Below are 21,483 nucleotides of genomic sequence, written 5' to 3'. Positions count from 1 at the left end.
ATATCTGTAATACTTTCAACAATAAAGATAATTTTTAAAAGAATTTTTCATGAAAGTTTGCTGAATTTTTTACCATATCTTTAAAAAATAAATTTATTTACTTATTTTGTTAATCTTCACCAGAGGATATTTTTCATTGATTTTTTTTTTAGAGAGAGTAGAAGGAAGAGGGAGAGAGAGAGAAACATCAATTGGTTGCCTACTGCATGCACCCAGACCAGGATCAGGGATAGAGCTTGCAGCCGAGGTACGTGCCCTTGACCAGAATTGAACCCAGGACCCTTCAGTCTACAGACTGATGCTCTAACCACTGCTCAAGCTGGCTAGGACTACCACATCCTTTAAATCAGCTGCATCGGCTTGTCAATATTTGCTGAAACAATTTTTTCTATGGCTTCTCCAAGTGTGATTCCAAATGACTTCATATCTCAACATAATGGTCATTTGTCAAACACTGAATGCTTTCCAAATAGAGTATTTACGAAGGCTGTAAGTCTCTATTGGGCCAAAGAATTGCTCAGAGTTCAACGCACTATCAATAGCCTTCAGCTGGCAGAAGCTGCAGGAGCCAAACAAGTGTCATTGATTAAAGAATAGCGTAAAAATGGTGTTTGCCATCATTCCCCGGGTGATTTAATGCCTTCCTTCTTAGGTACCTATATGCCTTTCATGCGTATGTGTGATTCATGCCACCCAGTGCTGGTGAGGTGCTTTCTGCCTCCATTGGGAGTGACATGAGGAGACAGGGTCCCGTCGCAGAAGGTCCTCAGTGCAGTGGGGAGTGAAAAAGGAAGCCCTGCCCTCAGACAGGCTGGGTTCAGCTCTGCCTCCACTGTCAGGCTTGGGGTGGGAGACAAGGTCTCTATGCTCCATTTCTTTATGTGCACAACAGACATAACAATAGTTCCCACCCCCAGGTCGTGGCCTCTCCCCCCAGGTTGTACCCCTCTCCCCAGGACATGGACCTACCTGCAGGCCTTCGTGAGGATCCTATGAGAGGACACAGCTGGTGCTCAGGGAGTGTGAATATTGTTGAGGCCGCAGCAACGACCCTACTTTCGATGCATTTTGTATACAGTGCTTGAAAAAACATTTAACCATCATTTAGTCACCTGCCCAGCATGAGTCAAACGCCTCATCCATTAACCCACACACGGAAGAAAACAGAACCAAGCCAACCTCAGTGAACCATGGTACCATCTGTTCACCCTTTGGAAGAAGCCACTCCCCTCACCTGGCTTGTCCTCTCCCCTATTTGAAATAATACCCACCAAGGGGAAGTCTGAATTTATCTTCCCAGAGACACCTTCCTGGTTCCAATAGCCACCACCCCACCCCACCCCCCTCCTTGCTTTCCTGTAACTTTGACAGGTTGTCTACACACTACTTGTCAACACTCTTTTGCTGTGCTGCACTTCTGTTCAAAACTGTGAGCATGCAGAAATTTCATTTTTCAGACAAATTAAGTAGTCTGTGGGTTATTTATAGTAATTCTTGGAGCACAACCTTTTCTCTCCTGGTCAAGAAGAAATCTCAATAAATGGCATTACAAGGAGAGTTTTCAGTTTGCATTTTTCATTAAGAAAAATGAAATCATTGCAAACTTGAGAACTTTATAAGTAGTAACAAAAATCTCAAAATGACAGTGATGTCATGACACTGAATTTGAGAACCACTGATTTCTATTTCCAATTTGATCGTCAATGTACAGGCAGTTCTCACTGAATTGTGTTATAATAGACTTAAAAGTTAATTTGCCAATTGGCATTTTGTACTTTAAAGTTTGTTTTCCCATAAGCAATGCATTAAAAAAAACACACAGAGGTTCTCAGCATATTCCACCACAGACATGCCATCTGTGTGGTGTGTCTGGACTTAACTCAAAGTACTGAAGTCCACAGTGTCACTGCCTGGTTCACATGGGAGTGTGGAGAAGAAACAAGGTCACTGTGTATGAAGGTATTAAGTAACTAAGGAGGAGACAGAGAGACATCAGGGAGGGGATAGCCATCAGATAGGAGAAAGGTGAGTGTAGGTGGAGCTGTGATGTTTGAGGGTCAGGAGCCCCTGTATCTCTGAAGGAAGAAGGTGGGAAGACCAATTTATGACTATATTGTAAACCAGAGGCGCAGTGCATGAGATTCGTGCATTGGGGAGGGGGTGTCCCTCAGCCCAACCTGCGCCCTCTTGCAGTCCGGGACCCCTTGGGGGATGTATACCTGCGGGCTTACGCCTGATTCCCCCAGGGATCTGGCCTAAGCCGGCAGTCAGACATCCCTCTCACAGTCTGGGGTTCTCAACAGTCTGGAACCCCTCACTCCTTACTGCCCACCTGCAGCAGAGGCAGGAGTGGCTCCCACCACCACCGCTGCTCTCACCAGCTGTGAGCCTGGCTTCTGGCTGAGCGCGCTCTCTCTGTGGGAGCGCACTGACCATCAGGGGGCAGCTCCAGCATTGAGCATCTGCCCCCTGGTGGTTAGTGCACATCATAGCGAGCAGTCATTCAGTCATTCTGTCAATTTGCATTTTAGGGTTTTATTGTATAGGATGGTGCTGGCTTAGACTGTTATATGTTCAATTTTGTCTTTCTGGCTAAAACGAAACAATTATTGAGCACAGAGAAGGTGTCTTTTAGGCTACATTATGTTCCACTCAACACCTTACATGTAATAAAACCTTGAACATAGTAGTTTCCCAGACATGTAAACTGATTGGTGGCATTTCATTATATAGGTGTCCCCAAAACATGTATACACACAGTGTCTGTAGATTCGATTACATTTTGAAAATTAAATGAATTTTAATAAACACTGCCTTTATAATTGGTCAAAGTGTGTATACATTTTTTTTGGATACCCTGTTCTTTATCGATCCCTGGAAAAGTATGCTGATGAATTCTCACCATATTTTGACATAATGTCATCTTCATATGTGTAGCTAATGTTTTTGTTGTTATTTTTCAAAGAACTAACTTGGGTACAACTGTTTAGAGTGACCCATGACTTTTATTTGCTAAGATAAACACTAGTTTTGCTATATAAATTTTTGTTAATTTCCTTATATATGTTTTCTTCCTCTCTTCTTGTTGGTTTGAGTAGTGGATTCATTCAATGGACCAGGGCTTCAAGAACTGGAACATGTAGTTAATACTTTTAAAATTTATTTATTTTTTAACCCGTGTCCCTGCACTTGAGGATAGAACCAGCAGACTGGAAACCATCCAGGATGAAGAGGTGACAAGGAGGGAACTGCCCATTTTTAACAATGATCATCACGGATAATCTTGTTCTCAATTTCAAACAGGACATTCTCCATGTTTTCCCCCTAAAGTGTTTGCTGAGTTTTGTTTTGTTTCCTTTGGTAGAGTCCCTGAAGAAGGATATTCTTATCACTATTCTGCCAGGAGTGTTGTTGTTTTTGTTATGTATGGATGTTGAAGTTTATCAAATACTTTTCTTACATAATCATTTTATTTAAAATTTTTGTGCTGTACTTTACTGGTTTGGGTCGAGTTATGACCCTGTGTGGGTAGGGGGGGGGCGGGGTTGTGGGGGGAGAGATGCAGGAAGCTGGAATTAAGGGTCTCACTGCTTCAGAGGGGACAGCCCAGGGACTGCGCACCCACCTTCTTTGGGAGCACAAGACCCTCGCCCACTACCCCTATTTATTTGCATAAATCCAATAAGATTCTATTTTCCTTATGAGTCTCCAATTGTGGTTTTATTAACCAAGACTTTGTAATGCCATGTGCCTGGACTCTGGGGGTCACCAGAAAGCCTTCTCAAAACTGATCAAAGCCAATCAAAAGCAAGAAATGGCCTGGTAGGTACCTTGCTTGTTTACTTGGTTCACAGCAATCTTTCCAGGTAAGGAATGAAGGTTGCTTTCCTAGGAGATGACAGAGAGAACATCAAGACATTTTGGGGACCTCAAAAACTTGAGGATTACAACCAAACCCTTGCAGGCAAAGAGTCCCTGGAGACATATACCCCGACCCCAAAGGTCCCCAGAATCCTTGGACCCCTGAGTCCCCGGAACCCCCTGAGATCCCCAAACCCCGAGTCCCCGGCAACACTTCCGGGCCCCCAAGACCCCCGATATCCCCAGAGAATCCCGGGCCGCCGAAACCCCAGAGATCTCCGGACTATTGAGTCCCCAAGAACCGCGCATCGCCGAGACCCGGGAGATACCAGGAACCCCGAGACCCCCTGAGACTCCCGGATCCCAAGGCCCACCCGAGACCCTCCGGACGCCAAGATTCCCCAGAACTCCCGGGCCCCTGAGTTTCCGGAGGCCCCTGGATGGCGGAGACACCAGACCCCAAGGGCAGCCTATCAGGACCCTTCCTTTATTCCGCAGGATCTGAACCTCCCGGCCTCTCCATTCCCGAGATCCTCAGTCCCCCGTGCGCCCCTAGCCCACCCGGGCCTGTGACTCCCCTGCCAGGGACCACCGGCCGGGCGGGGGCGCTGTGTGACCCGAGGTCCGTGCAAGGAAGATGCAGGGACGCCCGGAAGTGACGCGAGTCGGCAGAAGTCCCGCCTCTGTCATCCACGAAAGTCCCGCCCCCTTCCTCCGCCTAAGTCCCGCGTGTCGGCCGGCTTCCCTCGTGGCCGACCGCCGATATGGCGCACTACAACTTCAAGAAGATCACGGTGGTGCCGTCCGCCAAGGTAAGCGTCCCGGGACCTTCCGTTCTCGCCTTTTTCCTCGGCGGGTCGCCGGAGGGCCCGGGCCTGCAACGCTCCTCCGCCGGGCCCCGCTACCCAGGCCGCATCCTCGAAATTAGGGGTTCCCTGGGTTAGGCCCGCCCCCACCCCCCCAAAAAAGGGTGCTTTCCTTTCTCAGACCTTATAGTCCTCTACAGCGACGAGGGATTCCTTCCTCAGTGATTGGAGTCTTTTCCCAGAGGGGAGGGTTTTTCTTCAGACGTTTGAATCCTCTTCAGACCCGAGAGGTCCTTCCCCAGGAGTTGGGATTTTTCCTCAGACATTAGGGTTCCACCCCCCCTAGAGGTGAGGGGGTCCTTCCTCAGACGTTTGGGTCCTCCTCCGAGAGGAGGGGTCCTTTCCCAAGAGGAGGGGGGGGAGGCGTAAAGCTTTATGAAGCAGGTAACTTTAGAATTGGCCCCTCGAGTATTCATAAAGGTGGCAGATGGAGGAGGGAGTAGCGATCTGGAATCTGACATCTGTATCCCTCCCTGCTGGTGCTGTAGGCACCTGTCAGCAGGGGAATTCACGCAAAAATCTTTTTTTAAAAAACATATTTTATTGATTTTTTACAGAGAGGAAGGGAGAGATAGAGAGTTAGAAACATCAATGAGAGAAAGCTGCCTCCTGCACACCCCCTACTGGGGATGTGCCCGCAACCAAGGTACATGCCCCTGACCGGTATCGAACCTGGGACCCTTCAGTCCGCAGGCCGACGCTCTACCCACTGAGCCAAACCGGTTAGGGCCACGCAAAAATCTTTTTTTTTTTTTTCAAAAAAAATTTTATAAGTTTTATTTTTTTTTAATATATTTTATTGATATTTTACAGAGAGGAAGGGAGAGGGATAGAGAGCTAGAAACATCGATGAGAGAGAAACATCGATCAGCTGCCTCCTGCACACCTCCCACTGGGGATGTGCCCGCAACCAAGGTACATGCCCTTGACCGGAATCGAACCCGGGACCCTTCAGTCCGCAGGCCGACGCTCTATCCACTGAGCCAAACCGGTTTTGGCCACGCAAAAATCTTTAATGTTCTTGGTCACCTTAACAAGTCCTAGGAAATTATAAACAGTGGATTTTCGTTTTACCCATCATTTTATATACTTTTAAAGTTGTAGGGTTGTTTTGTGTTTTTTAATACTGTGGGTTTTTTTTTTTCTGATTTACACTTGAGTTGTCTGACTACTTAAGTTTCAAAGGTTTTTAGGTGTTTGGGAATTAAGATAAAAGATTTATTTCAGCAGCCATTTGCTAAGTGTTTTTTTAAAGGCCAGAAACTATCAAGATGAACAAAGTTGTATTATAAAAGACTTAGAAAAGGTGTCATTTAAAATATGTACTATTATTAGATATTAGTCTTTTAAGAAGGTTTCAATAAAGTGGATGAAAAGTAATTGCATTTGGTGTAACTCTTTATTATTTTATTTAATTGCAGGACTTTATTGACCTGACATTATCGAAGACACAACGGAAGACTCCAACCGTTATTCATAAACATTACCAAATTCATCGCATTAGACATTTTTACATGAGAAAAGTCAAATTTACTCAACAGAATTACCATGACAGACTCTCACAGATTATAATGGATTTCCCCAAATTGGATGTAAGTGACTCCAGAGGCCACCGATGCTTACGTAAAGGTTAGCTTTCGGGTAATGGGTTTTAACCGGCTTGGTTTACTCACCTGACAGATTATGAAGGAAACAGAAAATAATTGAGTTGTGTAAGTTTCCTCAGTGAGTGAGTGGCAAAGTTGGGAACAGAACATGGTTTGTTATTTGTTTTTTGTTTTAAAATTTCTTAATAATTTTACTTTCTGCCAACCAAACCCCATCTAAGAGGGCCCAGAGCTATTTCCAGGCTGTGTAACTTCGAGGCTCGCAGGGTCCATCCCAGGGTCTCTGAAAGCTGTGACAGAATCTGGAAGCCCAGAGTTGTAGCAGCTCACCAGCTGGTCTGGTTTCCTCTCCTGCCGGTTTCCAAGGTTCTTTTTCCTGGCCTCAAGTTGGGTCCGTGCCCTGAGGTCTGCCACTGTTTGTGATCTTGTTGGTTCATCAGCCAGCGATGGTCAGTTCAGCTCTGGCTTTTTTTCACTAGTGGTAAGAAATTGCATGGGGAAACTGTGATTTTTCATTAAGTCACAAAAGTTGAACTTTTTGTTCATTCTTCTGCATAGTGCAGTTTGCCCATTTATTTAGTTGTAGAAAGGTAAAGCAACACTGCTTATGGAGTCCTCGTGTAGGATCACATGGTAGCAAGGTAATGTGAGATGGTGAAGGATGTGAGAGTGTAAATTTGCCACTGTCCTAAAATAGTCTTTATATTTAAAAAGATAATGAGCCCTAACTGGTTTGGCTCTGGATAGAGCGTCGGCCTGCAGACTGAAGGGTCCCAGGTTCTATTCTGGTCAAGGGCATGTACCTTGGTTATGGGCACATCCCCAGTAGGGGGTGTGCAGGAGGCAGCTGATGGATGTTTCTCTCTCGATGTTTCTAACTATCCCTCTCCCTTCCTTTCTGTAAAACAATAAAAATATATTTTAAAAAAATGAAAAGATAATATAAAAAATGGAATAAAAAGATATTGATGGTCCTAGTCAGTTTGGCTCAGTAATTAGAGCATCGGCCTGCAGACTGAAGGGTCACGGGTTTGATTCCTGTCAAGGGCATGTACCTTGATTTTAGGCTCCATCCCAGGCCCCAGTCAGGGCGCATGCAGGAGGCAACCAATCGCTGTGTCTTTCTCACATCGATGTTTCTCTCTGTCTATACTCCTCCCTTCTACTCTAAAAAGTCACCCTGTCCTTTGATGAGGATTAACAAAAAAAAGAAGGTAATGATGGTTTGTTTTAAATAGTACAGAAATGTTTAAAATAAAATTTAAAGGTTTCTGCTAGAGGAGTGACACTTATATGTCTTTCAATAGATGCTTTTGAATAAATAATTATTTTTTGAGAAAGAGAGGCTTCCCTTTCTTCCCTCTCAGGTGTGCACCCTAACCTCTAAGGAACCCCACAAGACTTGCAGCCAGGGGAGCAATGGGCAGTGGCAGCTTGTCCCGAGCTAACCCCCTGAACCTGTCTCCAAGGCCCCCTTTTCTCTGATTTCTCAGTGAGCCAAAGAAGCCCCTCCTAGGCTCTCTCCTATCCTAAGTCTTTCCTTGTTTCGCTGTCCCCAGCTTTAAAAAAGTGCTCTCAAAATTGAAAAACAAACAGACACATAAGGATGAGATTATTCTAAACTAACTGGATATTAAGAAATACCTGGTTTGAATGAACAAAATACTTTGGTCTAATTAGTACCAGATTTTTGTGGTTGTTTGTAAGAAGTTTTATCTTCTATGGCATCATTTTTTATACATTAGAAGTTCAAATTTATGAACATTGTATTTGTGTGTGTGTGTGTTTAAAACTAGAGTTAGTTATCTGAGAACAGTTTCAGGGTAGAGGGTTAGCGTAAATTACCATTCATTGAATGATTGCTGGGTCTTGGGTACTGTTCTAGACCCTAGGAATACAGCCATAATAAAAGAAGTCCCCGTCCTAACCTGTATGGCTCAGTGGATAGAGCGTTGGCCTGTGGACTGAAGGGTCCCGGGTTCGATTCCAGTCAAGGGCATGTACCTTGGTTGTGGGCACATCCCCAGTGGGGGGAGGGGGGGTGCAGGAGGCAGCTGATCGATGTTTCTCTTTCATTGATGTTTCTATCCCTCTCCCTTCCTCTCTGTAAAAAATCAATAAAGTCCCTTGCCAAAACCGGTTTGGCTCAGTGGATAGAGCGTCAGCCTGCGGACTGAAAGGTCCCAGGTTCGATTCCAGTCAAGGGCATGTAACTTGATTGCGGGCACACCCCCAGTAGGAGGTGTGCAAGAGGCAGCTGATCGATGTTTCTCTCTCATCGATGTTTCTGACTATCACTCTTCCTTCCTCTCTGTAAAAAATCAATAAAATATATTTTAAAAAATTAAAAAAAAAATCAATAAAGTCCCCAACTTGGTCTAGTGGCGGGGAAAGACAGTAAATGTGAAAATACATGCTGTGTCAGATAAATAAGGAGAGTAGGGAGTGCCCCAGCAGGGAGGTTGTAAGGGACCTGAAGGAAGTGAGGTGGTTAACTGTCTGGCTCCCTGGGGAAAGCAAGTGCCAAGGCCCTGAGGTTCAGAGTGTGGTGTCTTCCAGGAAGAGGTGGACCCAGGAGATGGAAGAAAGAACTGGGAGGTGGGTCAGAGAGGTAATGGTGGGGCGAGGTGACTTGGGTAGGACTTGAATTCTGTTAAGGAGGGAATCCTTTGGAGCTGAGCCTGGGACTGGCCATGTTCTGGCTCAGCTCTTAGAGGATGACTGGCCTTTGCAGGTAGGAGACCACTCAGGTCAGCACAGTGACTTAGAGGACATGGTGGCGAAGGAGTTGAGAAGTGGTTTGCTTCAGGGTATCCTTCGAAGGAAAAGCTAATGGATTTGCTCATGGAGTAGGCGTGGGCCATAGCACCTTGGACAGTGGAGTTGCCCTTCACCAAGACATGGAGGGACACTGGTTTGAGGAGGTGGAGAACAGTTTGTACATGTTAACTGTGAGATGTGGGTAAGATGTTCAAGCAGAAATGCCGAGCAGTCTGAAGTTCATAAGTGGTCTGGCCTGGAGATGGCCAGATATGACTTGTGAAAATGTAGATGTGTGAGAACCTATGGAAGGTCACCTAGGAAATGAGTGCAAGAAGAGTGCTTTGGGGAGTGTGAGTGGTTAGCATTGGGGTGGGAGCTTGAGCCAGCAAGGGGGTTGGAGAAGTAGCCAGTGAAAGAGAAGATCCTGGAGACCAGATGAATAAATGCATCAGGAAGTGTGGGAAAGGGTCTGGTGAGATAAAGGAGAACTGGATGTCACTGGTGGTGATGAGCTGTTTTGACGGCCTTAGTAGAGACAGTCCTGACTAGTTTGGGTTGTGGGAATGGGGAGAAAGAAAAGACTCGGTACCTCTCTTCCTAATAGACATTTGCCAAGAAGGGGGAGCAAAGGAAAGGAAGGATGGGAGGGGACCCTAAGGGAGTTTCAAAACTTAAAATTTTGGGGGAGAAATAATATGTTTACAGGCTGAAGGGAATGGCCAGGTAGGTGGAGAGGGAATACTATCTGGAGCTCAGTTCTTGAATTGTAAGGGGCAGGGCCCAGTGCATGGATGGAGCAGGCCTTGGTTGGATCCGAGAACACTTCTCCTACAGGAGTGTGATGAAGGTCAGTGGATGGGCAGAGGTGACTGCCAGACTTACTTCCCTGTAACTTCTGCTCTCTCAGAGAACCGGACAGACGTTAGCCAGGAGAGAGATCTGGGGAGAGATGCTACGGGTGTGGGAAGAGAGGGAAAGGTGGGATGTATTTCCCTAGGAAATTATTCTTCAAGTATTATGTACAATAGGGATGGGAAACTTGTGCCAAACTGCTTTGCTTTTTTTTTGTTACAGGATATCCATCCATTTTATGCTGATTTGATGAACATTCTCTATGATAAAGATCATTACAAGTTGGCTCTGGGGCAAATAAATATTGCCAAGAATTTAGTGGACAAGTAAGGTATTTTCCTAATATATTATCTTTTAAATTGTCAAAAGTGAAAATAACTTACGTGGTTTTTTTTTTATTTCTTTAAGTGTTGCTAAAGATTATGTGCGGCTTATGAAATATGGAGACTCCCTCTACCGTTGCAAGCAGCTGAAGCGTGCTGCCTTGGGGCGAATGTGCACTATTATCAAAAGACAGAAACAGAGTTTGGAGTATTTGGAACAAGGTACTTGTCATACATAAGCAAAAATGGCCTTGAGTGCATTCTATTAAGGTACTTGATCCTTGTCAAAAACTTATTTTTGAAATGTTTTGTTTTATTTTTGTTTTATCTTAGAGATGACAGGGCGAATTATTTTTCCTAGTCTATTCTATAAGAAATTCTAACAGGCCAGTTATTGAGAAATAAACTAGCACTTACAATACTTACAAATTAGTAACACTATTAAGAAAACTTACGTTTCTCCTATTTAGTAGGTAAGACATATACATTATAAATCACGGGAAATACCAAAAATATGTAGGAAAATAAGAAGATTCCTAGGTTTTTTGTTTGTTTTTTGGTATAGCAAAGGTGGAGATTTATTGAAGAACAAGTACAGACTCCCACGTGGGGTGGGGGAAAGAGTCCCACAGAATGGACTCCCATGTGGGGAGGGGGAAGGAGTCCCCTGATTCCTAGTTTTATGTATTATTTACTTTTTTTAAAAAATGCTTTTCTTTGTAACATGATAGCATCAAACTGCTACTTGTTTTGTTACCTGATAATTTCATGTACAAGGACAACATCTGAATTAACATGGTCTGGTTTTTATTGAAACAGTTCTTTGTTTTGTTACGTTCATATAATTTTCATTACAACTGTTTTTAACTCAGGTGGTTTTGTTCCCCCTCTCCCAGCATCCAGCAAATAATCTATACCAATAAAAGGGTAATATGCTAATTAGACTGGGAGACCTTCTGGACAAAGCCATGGTGGCAGGGCTGAAGCAGAAGTGGTTAGGGGCCATCAGGCCATAAGGGGAAGGCAGTTGGGGGCGATCAGGTGGCGAGGGGGGGGCAGTTGGGAGCAAGCAGGCCAGCGGGGGGCGGGGGCAGTTGGGGGCCATCAGGCCAGCAGGGGGGAGCAGGGGGGACATTTGGGGGCCAGCAGGCCGGCAGGCAGAGTGGTTAGGGGCAGTCAGGTGAGCGGTTAGGAGCCAGTGGTCCCGGATTGCAAGAGGGATGTCTGACTGGATCTAAACCGTCAGTCGGGCATCCCCCGAGGAGTCCTAGATTGGAGAGTGTGCAGGCCAGGCTGAGGAACAACCCCCCCACCCATGTGCACAAATTTCATGCACCGGGCCACTAGTTTGCTATAAGATTGCAGTACTTGGCTGCTTTGACAGTGCTTCCAGTAATTGCTTTAACCTTCAGGGTAGCCTAGTGGTGTCAGTGGTGCTATGAGCACTGCAGACCAGGCCCCTGTGTAGTAGTCATTACTTGGAAGCAGCCCTCTGTCTAACCAGAAATGATGGATTGCACACTCACTTCAAAAGCGCTTTTCCAAATATTTTTCAGTTAAGAGTCACCTGGACATTTAGACGTCTTTTTTACCTCAACATGGACCTGTTAGATAGGAATACCAAGCTGGTACAGCCTAGGAATGGGATTCTTGGTGCAGCCAGATTTGGGAAATACTATCCGTTATACCATGGTGCCTCTGCTGATGGTCCCTTTTTTATTCATTTGTATTTTCTTTTTTTTGTTAATCTCCACCTGAGGATATTTTTCCATTGGTTTTTAGAGTGTGGAAAGCAGGAGGAGAGATAGAGAGAGAGAAACATTGATGTGAGAGAGACACATTGATTGGTTGCCGACTAGGGCCAGGGACCAAGCCTGCAACCTAGGTACATGCCCTTGACCAGAATCGAACCCAGGACCCTTCAGTCCACAGGCTGACACTCCAGTGAGCCAAACCGGCTAGGGCTCATTTGTTTTTTCTTCATCTTATAAAAGTTGGAGTGATGTTAATATAATCACAGTATTGGAGTGTAAGTGAAACAGATCTTAAAAACTGAGTTTCTTAATTTTTCTTGTGAAAGTAAGCACATTTAATTTGAACTTCTTACAGTGCGTCAGCACCTGTCCCGTCTGCCAACCATTGACCCGAACACGAGGACCCTGCTTCTATGTGGGTACCCGAATGTCGGCAAGTCCAGCTTCATCAATAAGGTTGGTCTGTCTCTGATAATTATTCCGGTGACTGAGGACCTGAGGCCAAGGGGCTGCCATGTTCTGACTGCATGGGATGGAGGACGGTTAGTTAGTCCTTTAGTTGGTCCTGCCCTGGGTTTAAAACATTGTGTCCTCGAAGGGAGAATTGAGTTTGTCTGATCCTAGATTTATATTGCTGTTACAGAAACCATTTTTTTATTCTTGTGTGCTTCCTACAAATTTTTAAGAGGTTTGAGATGTTAAAGTACATTTTTGTTAACACACAGAGCCTCTCTCAGGACTTGTTGTCTTAGCATGTTCTGGGAACTGGTGCCAGCGGCCTGCTGTTCACTTTGGCAGGCTGCACTTGCTGAATGGGACTTGCAGTCTCTGAAAGTATTTCTTGGGTACTGTCCCCTTAGTTGCTATGTCAGCTTTCACATAAACTATTTGGTCCATGTAATGGGGAGTACTGAGTCTTTCTTATTTGAGTGAGTTTATTATTTGAGGCTCAAGGGCACTATTTACCTAAGTAACTTGGTGCTTCAGGGCAATTTACCTGACTTTGAGGGACCTGAGCAGAGCAGAAACAGCTATTAAAATGTCATTTCATAAGCAGCAATAGCTCATGTACCAATAAACAATTGTTACATTCATATACTTACATGTGGCTGTTTGTTTCCAAAAACACCTTTGCCTTTAAGATTTATAGATTTTGTCCACAAGTTGTGCTGACATAGTGACAAGCCGATTCTCTGCAGTGTCCTAGCTATGTCTCCAACACTCGAAGGCCAGTTCTGTGGTGCAAAGACGGGACCACTTAAATAATTAAAATTAAACAATAGCCCTGGCAAGTTTAGCTCAGTTGATTGGAGCGTTGTCTTGTACAATAAAAGGTAGCGGGTTTGATTCCCAATCATGGCGCATACCAGGTTGAGGGTTCCCTCCCCATTTGGGGTGAGTGCTAGAGGCAGCTGATAGATGTTTCTCTTCTCTCCCCCTCCCTCTCTCTGAGATCAATTAAAAATATATCTTTTCAATTAAATAATTAAAAAATTTAGTTTCTCGGTTGCACTTAACCACATTTCAAGAGTTCATGGGCAGTGTGTGGCTAGCAGGCCCCATATGGACATTGCAGGTGTAGAATGTTTTCTTCGTTAAAGAAAGTTGTTGTGGGCATGGCAGGGGCCGGGGCAGGCAAGGAAAAGCTGGTGGGTGTCCTCCAACTGGGCCTGCCTCGCCTTCCTTATCCTTGATTCAGGCTCTTCTCTCTACTATGGGCGGTGATGAGGAAGTGGAGACCGTCACCCTGTTGAAGCACGGTAGCTCTTGTCCTCAGCAGTTAACCATGGAAGTCTCACTTGAGCTTTATTCCTCCTACCATAACAATCTTGATAACATATCTGGGGTATTTTTACACTGTGCGAGAGGAAATAAAGTGTAGAACACTATGATTGGTTTCAGGTGACAAGAGCAGATGTGGATGTCCAGCCTTATGCATTTACCACCAAATCTCTGTTTGTTGGACACATGGATTATAAGTATCTGCGCTGGCAGGTAAGAGCTCTTATCTTTAAATGGAACAGATGTCCTAGTGGTTTTGTTAATGGAATGATTTTGATTCCTACAGCACAGGGATCGAAGAGTCTTCTTTAGTGCCCTTTTTAGAGGTGGGGAGAATGAGGAGGTTGGAAGTAGACTCTTAGGGTTGCCAGGAGTGCCCTCATTTCTCTACCAGGAGGCTTCTGCATTATGTTAACAATGGTGTTGAGGAAAGTCTCCTTGTCACTGTTTCTGACCTTGTTATTAGAAATGGCACTTACTAATTTAAAAGCGTGAAGCCGTGTATTTCCACAGTTGAATTTGACTTTTATCAATGATGAAGTAGTTCCTCGCACGTGGGCATGTTGGCCAGTTATTCCAGTTCTGTTTCATGGTGTCACTAATAGCAGAGAGGCATTCTCTCAAGGTCATTGCTAGTTCCTAAATGAGCTCTGCAGGTCCTCCATCCCGTTTTCCCCTTACTGCTTTATTTTATCATGATCAGCTGGGAGACCTACGTTTCATTAACTAGTGTTGTCAGTGACCTGTAGGATGTGCTGGACAGCAAGTTTGTGAGCAGTGTGCTTTGGAGTGACGAGTTTGACCGTTAGGTTGTAGATACCCCGGGGATTTTGGACCACCCTTTGGAGGATCGGAACACAATTGAAATGCAGGCTATCACGGCCCTGGCCCATCTGCGTGCCGCAGTGCTGTACGTGATGGACTTGTCTGAGCAGTGTGGGCACGGGCTGCAGGCGCAGCTGGAGCTCTTCCAGAACATCAGGCCTCTCTTTGTCAACAAGGTGAGTGGGTATTTGGATATTTTCTAGTTTGCATGATCAATAAGAGAACACAACAGAAAATAACAATCTCCAAAGTGATGTTTATCCTGGAATTACCCAATTTAGGTTGGGAAGGTTGTTCACATTTAACTAGATCACTCTAATTTGTACTCTGTAGGTGCACTTATGACCTTAAGACAATAACCTAGTTCCCATTCATCTTGGGTATTCTCAGGTAATGAAAAGTATTTCAGCCTGTAAAGCTTATGCATCCATTAAGTGCTACAAACTTGATCAATAAAAAACCCTCTAGATTTGATTTGTGTTCATCATAAACAGTTAAGAGGTAAGAACATCATCTAAACCCAGCTATTTTTCAAAAGGTTCGGGAACAAAGGGTCCAATGTGACCTTAAAAATTAGAATGTATCATCTCTAGCATCTTAGGTAGATAGTTATATCTGGCTCACTGAAGTCTGAGATTTCATTATTTTGATGTCAGTTGTCCACATTCATACAGCTAAATGTAAATTTCATGAAGACTTCAACCTGAACCTTGTATTTTCCGCAGTGCCCTGCGAAGGATTCTTTGAGGTCTATAGCAGGTTCACTATGAGACCTGATACTCTGTCCTCAGTAGCCTAATTCAATAACAGTAAATGCACACCTAACTCGATTTTTGTTCTTTCCTGACAATCTAGGGTTGCCAGATTTAGAAAATATAAATACGTGATACCAATCAAATTTGAATTTTAGGTAAATAACAAATAACTTTTTCAGTATAATTATGTCCCAAATATTGCATGGGACATATGTATACTTAAAAAAAAAATTCTGCCCTGGCTGGTATGGGTCAGTGGTTAGAGCGTTGACCCATGCACTGAAAGGTCATGGGTTCAATTTCTGGTCATGGGCACGTATTTGGGTTGCAGGTTTGATCCCCGGCCCCAGTAGGGGTGTGGGAGGCAACCCATTGATGTGTCTCTCACATCCATGTTTCTCTCTCCCAATCCCTCCCTCTCTCCCACTCTCTAAAAATCAATGGAAAAAATATCCTCAGGTGAGGACTAACAAAAAAAAATTTTTCATTGTTTACCTGAAATTCAAATTCAACTGGGCATTCTGTATTTTTATTTGGTGACCCTACCAGTCAGTCTCCTACAAAGTTGCCGGGTATTTCTGGTAGCCCCCAGTTTGTCAGATACATGTACTTAACAGTGGACACTTATCATAGCTTTGTCAAGGATCCCCATCACTAATGTTCTAAGTATCCTGAGGAAGGGATACTCTCATTAGGTGAGTGTTAAACTTAAACTTCTTCTAACGCCACTTGGTTCAAAATAGACTCGCCCAGGCTGTGGTATTTTGTGGAAGAGCCACACTCAAGGGGCCAAAGAGCCACATGTGGCTCGCGAGCCATAGTTTGCCAACCACAGGCTTAGGCTAAGAAGATACTTTAGCATTTTCCCAGAATGCCTCTATTTCCACAGATAAATAGTGCTTTGAGGTGCCAAATAGTGTTGTGAAAGTCACCAGACTGGAAAGCAGACCTGGGGGTACTGTTTTGTTCATGAGCTTCACATTTATGTTTACAGCACATTTATGGATAAAAAATTCAACCGATAATAGTTAAGAAACATGTGCATCCAGTAAAAGTTTTTTTTAACCAGTTAGCTACATTTATGTGTGAATAAAGGAAATGATCACTGAAAATAGAGTAGTTGAGCATTTGTACAAAATACTTTATGAGGCATTCATTATGTTTCTAATATTAAACCATTGTGTACTATATCAGTTTTAATTTAAATGACTTAGTCATTCTTGTGTAATAAAGGTTTATTAAAAACGTTATAGAAATCCTATAGATAAATATTTGTAAAGCTGCTATTGCCATTGTACCAGTATTAAAAATGTATTCTACCTTGCATCATAATTTTTATGAAAGATTTGTATTGTACCCATTTGAGAATCCTGTAAATGTTATGGCTTCAATAAACTGTTGCTGAGCATATGCTCCCAATGTTTATTTTGAGATTAAATGACAACCAGAGAATATAAACTACCAAGATGCATCTGGTTATGTTTTTAAATAAAGAGCAAAAAACCCCAAATAAACAAGGTGAGTGTGATGACCAGTACTACATTGATGACCTGCAGTTTGAAGGTGGTAATCACCTTGTTATTTCTCTTCTCGCTCTAGCCTCTTATAGTTGTAGCAAACAAATGTGATGTAAAGAGAATAGCTGAGCTTCCAGAAGATGACCAGGTAAGTCACCCTTATACTTTTAATATTTCTTACCGATTCTAAATCTCATCTTAGACTGCCAGAGTTTACAAAGAATTATAGCAATGCTCGTCTGGTTTTTGATTTTACATTGAGATAGTATCCTTGGTAGTTCAGTCAACATGACATTATACAAACCTCTTAGTAACAACTAAACCTGAAATTTCCTGATGGCTGCTCTGTTAGAGGCTGTGGAAGCATCCATGTGTGCAACCGGTCGGCACATTTAACCTCCGGAAGATGTGCTTACATAGGAAGGGACTGTTCTACACCAGGGCCTTAAAGGAAATGTAGCTCAGGCCTCGGCAGCATGTGCACAGGAGCAGCACTTCGCAGAGTATGTTTCTAGGTAGCTGGGTTTCATAGTGTTAGCTTCTCCTGCATGGAGTCTTGATGAAGTGAGTTTGGAAACTGAGTGAATGAAGGAAAATGAGCATCTGGCACTGTAGGACCGGAATCTGTAGTGTCTGCTGAAGTTTTCCAAGAGACAGAATGTGAGCCTTGGTTTGTCAAATGGAACCCTGCAGCCCTCTGTAGTAGCATCTTTCAGGACAGGCGCTGTGAGAAGCTTTGCACTAGAACAATGGTTCTCAGGTTGTGACCGTGACCATTAGCCAACGTTACTTTCTTGTGGTAATATGTTCTGAATGCAAGGCCTCTGAAATCAGAAACGGGGACACCCAGCAGGCTTGGGCTTGAACAGCCCCCTGGTGATGGGTACACACTCGAGGTTTGGGAGCTACTGCAGTAGAATGATGACTGCAGCTGGCCACATGTCTTGGAGCATGCTCCATTGAGTGGGTCTCGAGGAAGGGGCATGCTCCTCTCTTCCCAGTGTCCCTTGTGTCATGTGGACATTTAATGCTTGGTGAGAATTAGAGTTTTTCAAACAGTCATGCTTGTTTCCTTGGGGATCTGTGGTGTATTCTTTAAATTGCTAATTATATTAGTACTAGTATAAACACGCCACCAGGTAATTCACTTATTTTTTTTTAAAGGACCCATGTACCTATTGAATAATCTCAGTTTTTCTGTCTAAAAGCACTGAAGGGTGGAGAAGTAAGGAAAGTTGGGGACACCAGGAAGGTTGGGAGTGAACCTTATACCAGATGCTCAGGCTCTGATGTTACACATGCTTGAGTTCAGCCTCACCACCTAGCAGCCCTGACGTGTGAGACCACCTCTCTAAAGTAACAGTCACACCATTGGTTTTACACCAGTGATATGGTTGGGAAGATTTAGTGAAATCCAGAAGTAGGTGACAGTGGGCACTATTGCAATGCTAATTGGATAACACTATCTTGTGGCCTGTACTCAGCGGTGCTCTGACTCATCAGCAACAGTGTAGGTTACTGTGTGATGGACACTATGTCCACATACTTAGGCAGATGCAGAGTGTCTTACTCAGGTCACATGCTAGTCAGTAGTGAGGTTGGCTCTCTGACCCTGGTATTCCCCTGGACACTGTTCTTTCCAGTAGGGAAGCAGGTCTTATTCACACGAAGCTAACGATTGCTGGATTGGTTGACTGTTTCTCAACGAAATTGTGTATGGGGGAAGGGCACACAAACGAGGTCCTTTCACCTAGAGTCTTGGTGGTTTATAAGGAGCTAGATGCGTCAACATTTTGTGTTGTTTTCTAAGAAATTCTCTTAGGCTGTGGAGGTTAAATATTTTTACTAAAAATAGCTTTGAGCCCCAGCTGGGTGGCTCGGTTGCTTGGAGTGTCATCCTATACACCAAAAAAGGTTGCAGGTTAGATTCCCAGTCAGCATATATCTAGGTGCGTATGGGAGACAACCAATTGATGTTTATCTCTATCTTATCTCTCCCTTCCTCTCTCTCTAGAATAATAAATACATCCTCTGGTGAGGATTTTAAAAAAAAAAACTTTGAAAACATTCTAAAAAAAATCTTGATCTTGCCAAGTTTCTTTTTGGAAGGTAAGATCTCAGAATATTCTAGAAAGCCTCTGGTTTGCTTGCTGTAGTCTAGTTTGATCCTCCTAGTAATTTGTATTTTCTTAATTACAGAATAATGTAGGGAAAAATAAATAATTGTTTTCGGGGGATGTCCTTCAAAAGAGTTAGAACAAACCACAGGTGTTGTGCTAAGCAACATTTATAACACCCAGTTGAGGAACAGTAAAGATTTGTTCATGGGAACTTGAAAATAACATGTCTCTCATTTTTCCTTTATATTCCCAGAAAATATTTATAGATTTGCAGGCTGAAGGATTTCCTGTGATAGAGACCAGCACCCTGACGGAGGAAGGGGTTATCAAAGTGAAAACAGAGGTCAGTGCTTCCTCGTAGGCAGGGGTCGAGCACTTTACTGTCTTTCTCTTGTTTGAGAAAAGTCAGTTGTGGGAAAAGAGTTTTCTTTCCGGGTGAGTGCTTGTGGTGGCTTAGGCAGAAGGCATGAATGCAGGTGCCATCGCTGAAGCCATGGTCCCACCCACCCCAACGAAAGTGGGGCTTTGGGAGATGCTTTCACTCCCAGCTCCGGTAGTTTTAACTTTGTTCACTGCCTGCTGTTTCTCTCAACCTGCCAATATCTCCATGGGAGCTGGACTGAAAAGTACTTCCATGGAACCTGTTCAGAAGTAGAAGGAAAAAAATAATAAAAGTGGGAACAGCTTAAGGAAGCACTTCCTGTTAGATTTCGCATGATTCTAACATTCTTATTTTGTTATTTTTACCTGAAATGAAAAGGGCAACTCTGATACTGTTGATTTTATCCGGGCTCAGTTGCTCTAGTTAGAGTCCTGATGGGGGATGTGGATCAAGTTAGGGAGCTGTCTGGTTAGCACGGAGTCGCTGGTAGTGGAAGAAGGTCCCAGAAAGGGCTGTGGGGTTACTCGGGGCCAGCTGTGTGGTGGTGCTGCCTCCGGGTTCTGCCTCAGTGTGGACCTGGTCTGGAAAGGGAGAAAGAGGAGCCTCCATCCTGGAGAGTAGGGTCTAGCCCAGGGGAGGTACTGGACCTTGATGTGGTCCTGGGAACTTAGCCACCAGATGTCACTACTGAGCAGAAGTGCTTAGCCAGTTCCAAACCTTGGAACATACATAGTCTCTGGTTGCTGGTTCCTCCCTGGAGGCTGCTGCAGGATGCTTTGTGACTTTCATGCCCTGTTTTCACACTTTCTTAGGCTTGTGACAGGCTCTTGGCTCATCGAGTTGAAACCAAAATGAAAGGAAATAAAGTCAATGAGGTGCTGAACAGATTGCATTTGGCTATGCCAAACAAAAGAGATGATAAGGTAAGGTTGCTCTTCCAGAGACACCTTGAGATGGAATTATGGTGTTACTGACACTGGACATGCCACAATGCTTCGTCCAGGGGCCACAGATGCAGTTGCACATACATGCATAAATGGATGTCATGAGCGGGCCTGAGTTCTCTCACTCAGACTAAATCTTGCCATATATATTGAAAAAGACAAAATGAGTGTGAGGTGCCAAATTAAAACCTGCTTCTCATTCCAACAGGCCTATTAATGTTAACTCTGTCTTGTTTATCTTTCCAGAAATATTTTTGGTATAAAAGCATTTTTTTTTTTAATTTTAAACACAAATTTTGTGTTTTTTAAGTTTTTCATTAATTGCTAGTAGACAGTGCTCAAGTGCACATCTTTATATATAGTGTTGTTTTTTAATTTGCAAATCTATCTGTAGAGATTTTAAGGTATGGCATTGAAAATATTGTCCTCCAAAATGCCTTATCCTATCTAATAAAGAGGGAATATGCTAATTGATCCTCATGCAGTCGCAAAGATGGCGGCGCCCATAACCAATAAGGAGGGAATATGCTAATTGGCTGCCACGCCCTCAAAGATGGAGGCACCCACAGCCACAAGATGGCGGCGCCCAGTCCCCTCAGTTCCGCCAGGGCCAGCCCGAGGCACAGGCAAGCCTCGGATGGCAGCTGCCCAGCCACCGAGGGCCGGCTCAAGGCTTGAGCTGCCGGCAGTGGCAGCAGCAGAGATGTGATAAGGCGTCGCCTTCCCCTGATCGCAGGGTGGGCTCCCGAACTGTGAGAGGGGGCAGCCTGGGCTGAGGGCTCCAGTGCATGACTTTTCATGCACCGGGCCTCTAGTGTGTATATATAGTGCTGCTGGTTCCTTGCACCTTTGGTGTTGACAACTGTTAGTCTAGTGCAGGGGTCCTCAAACAACGGCCCGCTGAGGACATTTATCCAGCCCGCCAGGTGCCACTACCTGTCCTGCTTAGCAGCCGACTCGTCCCGGGCCCGCAGTGCACATAGGAATTTGTTCATAGCTGTTGTTTTTTTTTTAACTATAGTCCGGCCCTCCAACCGTCTGAGGGACAGTGAACTGGCCCCCTGTTTAAAAAGTTTGAGGACCCCTGGTCTAGTGGATTACAACTGGTTAAAGATATGGCTGCTATCTGGCT

General features: G+C 44.2%; 1 protein-coding gene across 2 annotated transcripts in view; it reads left to right on the top strand.

Annotated features, from left to right (window-relative positions):
* Positions 1–4,542: 4,542 nt before the first annotated feature.
* The window catches only part of GTPBP4 (GTP binding protein 4), a 31,192-nt gene continuing 14,251 nt past the window's right edge, over positions 4,543–21,483 (top strand). The window contains exons 1-10 of one of the 2 annotated variants that reach the window (XM_080682557.1): positions 4,543–4,673; positions 6,149–6,319; positions 10,172–10,275; positions 10,358–10,494; positions 12,382–12,482; positions 13,929–14,021; positions 14,618–14,809; positions 16,988–17,053; positions 19,279–19,368; positions 20,220–20,330. In XM_080682557.1, coding sequence (XP_080538683.1) covers positions 4,626–4,673; positions 6,149–6,319; positions 10,172–10,275; positions 10,358–10,494; positions 12,382–12,482; positions 13,929–14,021; positions 14,618–14,809; positions 16,988–17,053; positions 19,279–19,368; positions 20,220–20,330 — 1,113 coding nt within the window. In that variant the 5' untranslated portion in view covers positions 4,543–4,625. Of the gene's footprint in view, positions 4,674–6,148; positions 6,357–10,171; positions 10,276–10,357; positions 10,495–12,381; positions 12,483–13,928; positions 14,022–14,617; positions 14,810–16,987; positions 17,054–19,278; positions 19,369–20,219; positions 20,331–21,483 lie in introns of both variants that reach the window. The other variant, XM_080682558.1, reaches the window with a different exon arrangement.

The sequence above is a fragment of the Plecotus auritus genome (assembly GCF_963455305.1).
Source record: "Plecotus auritus genome assembly, chromosome: 1".
NCBI lineage: Eukaryota > Metazoa > Chordata > Mammalia > Chiroptera > Vespertilionidae > Plecotus > Plecotus auritus.
The sequence above is the reverse complement of the archived record's forward strand: the minus strand, read 5'-3'. Positions and strand labels throughout refer to the sequence as shown.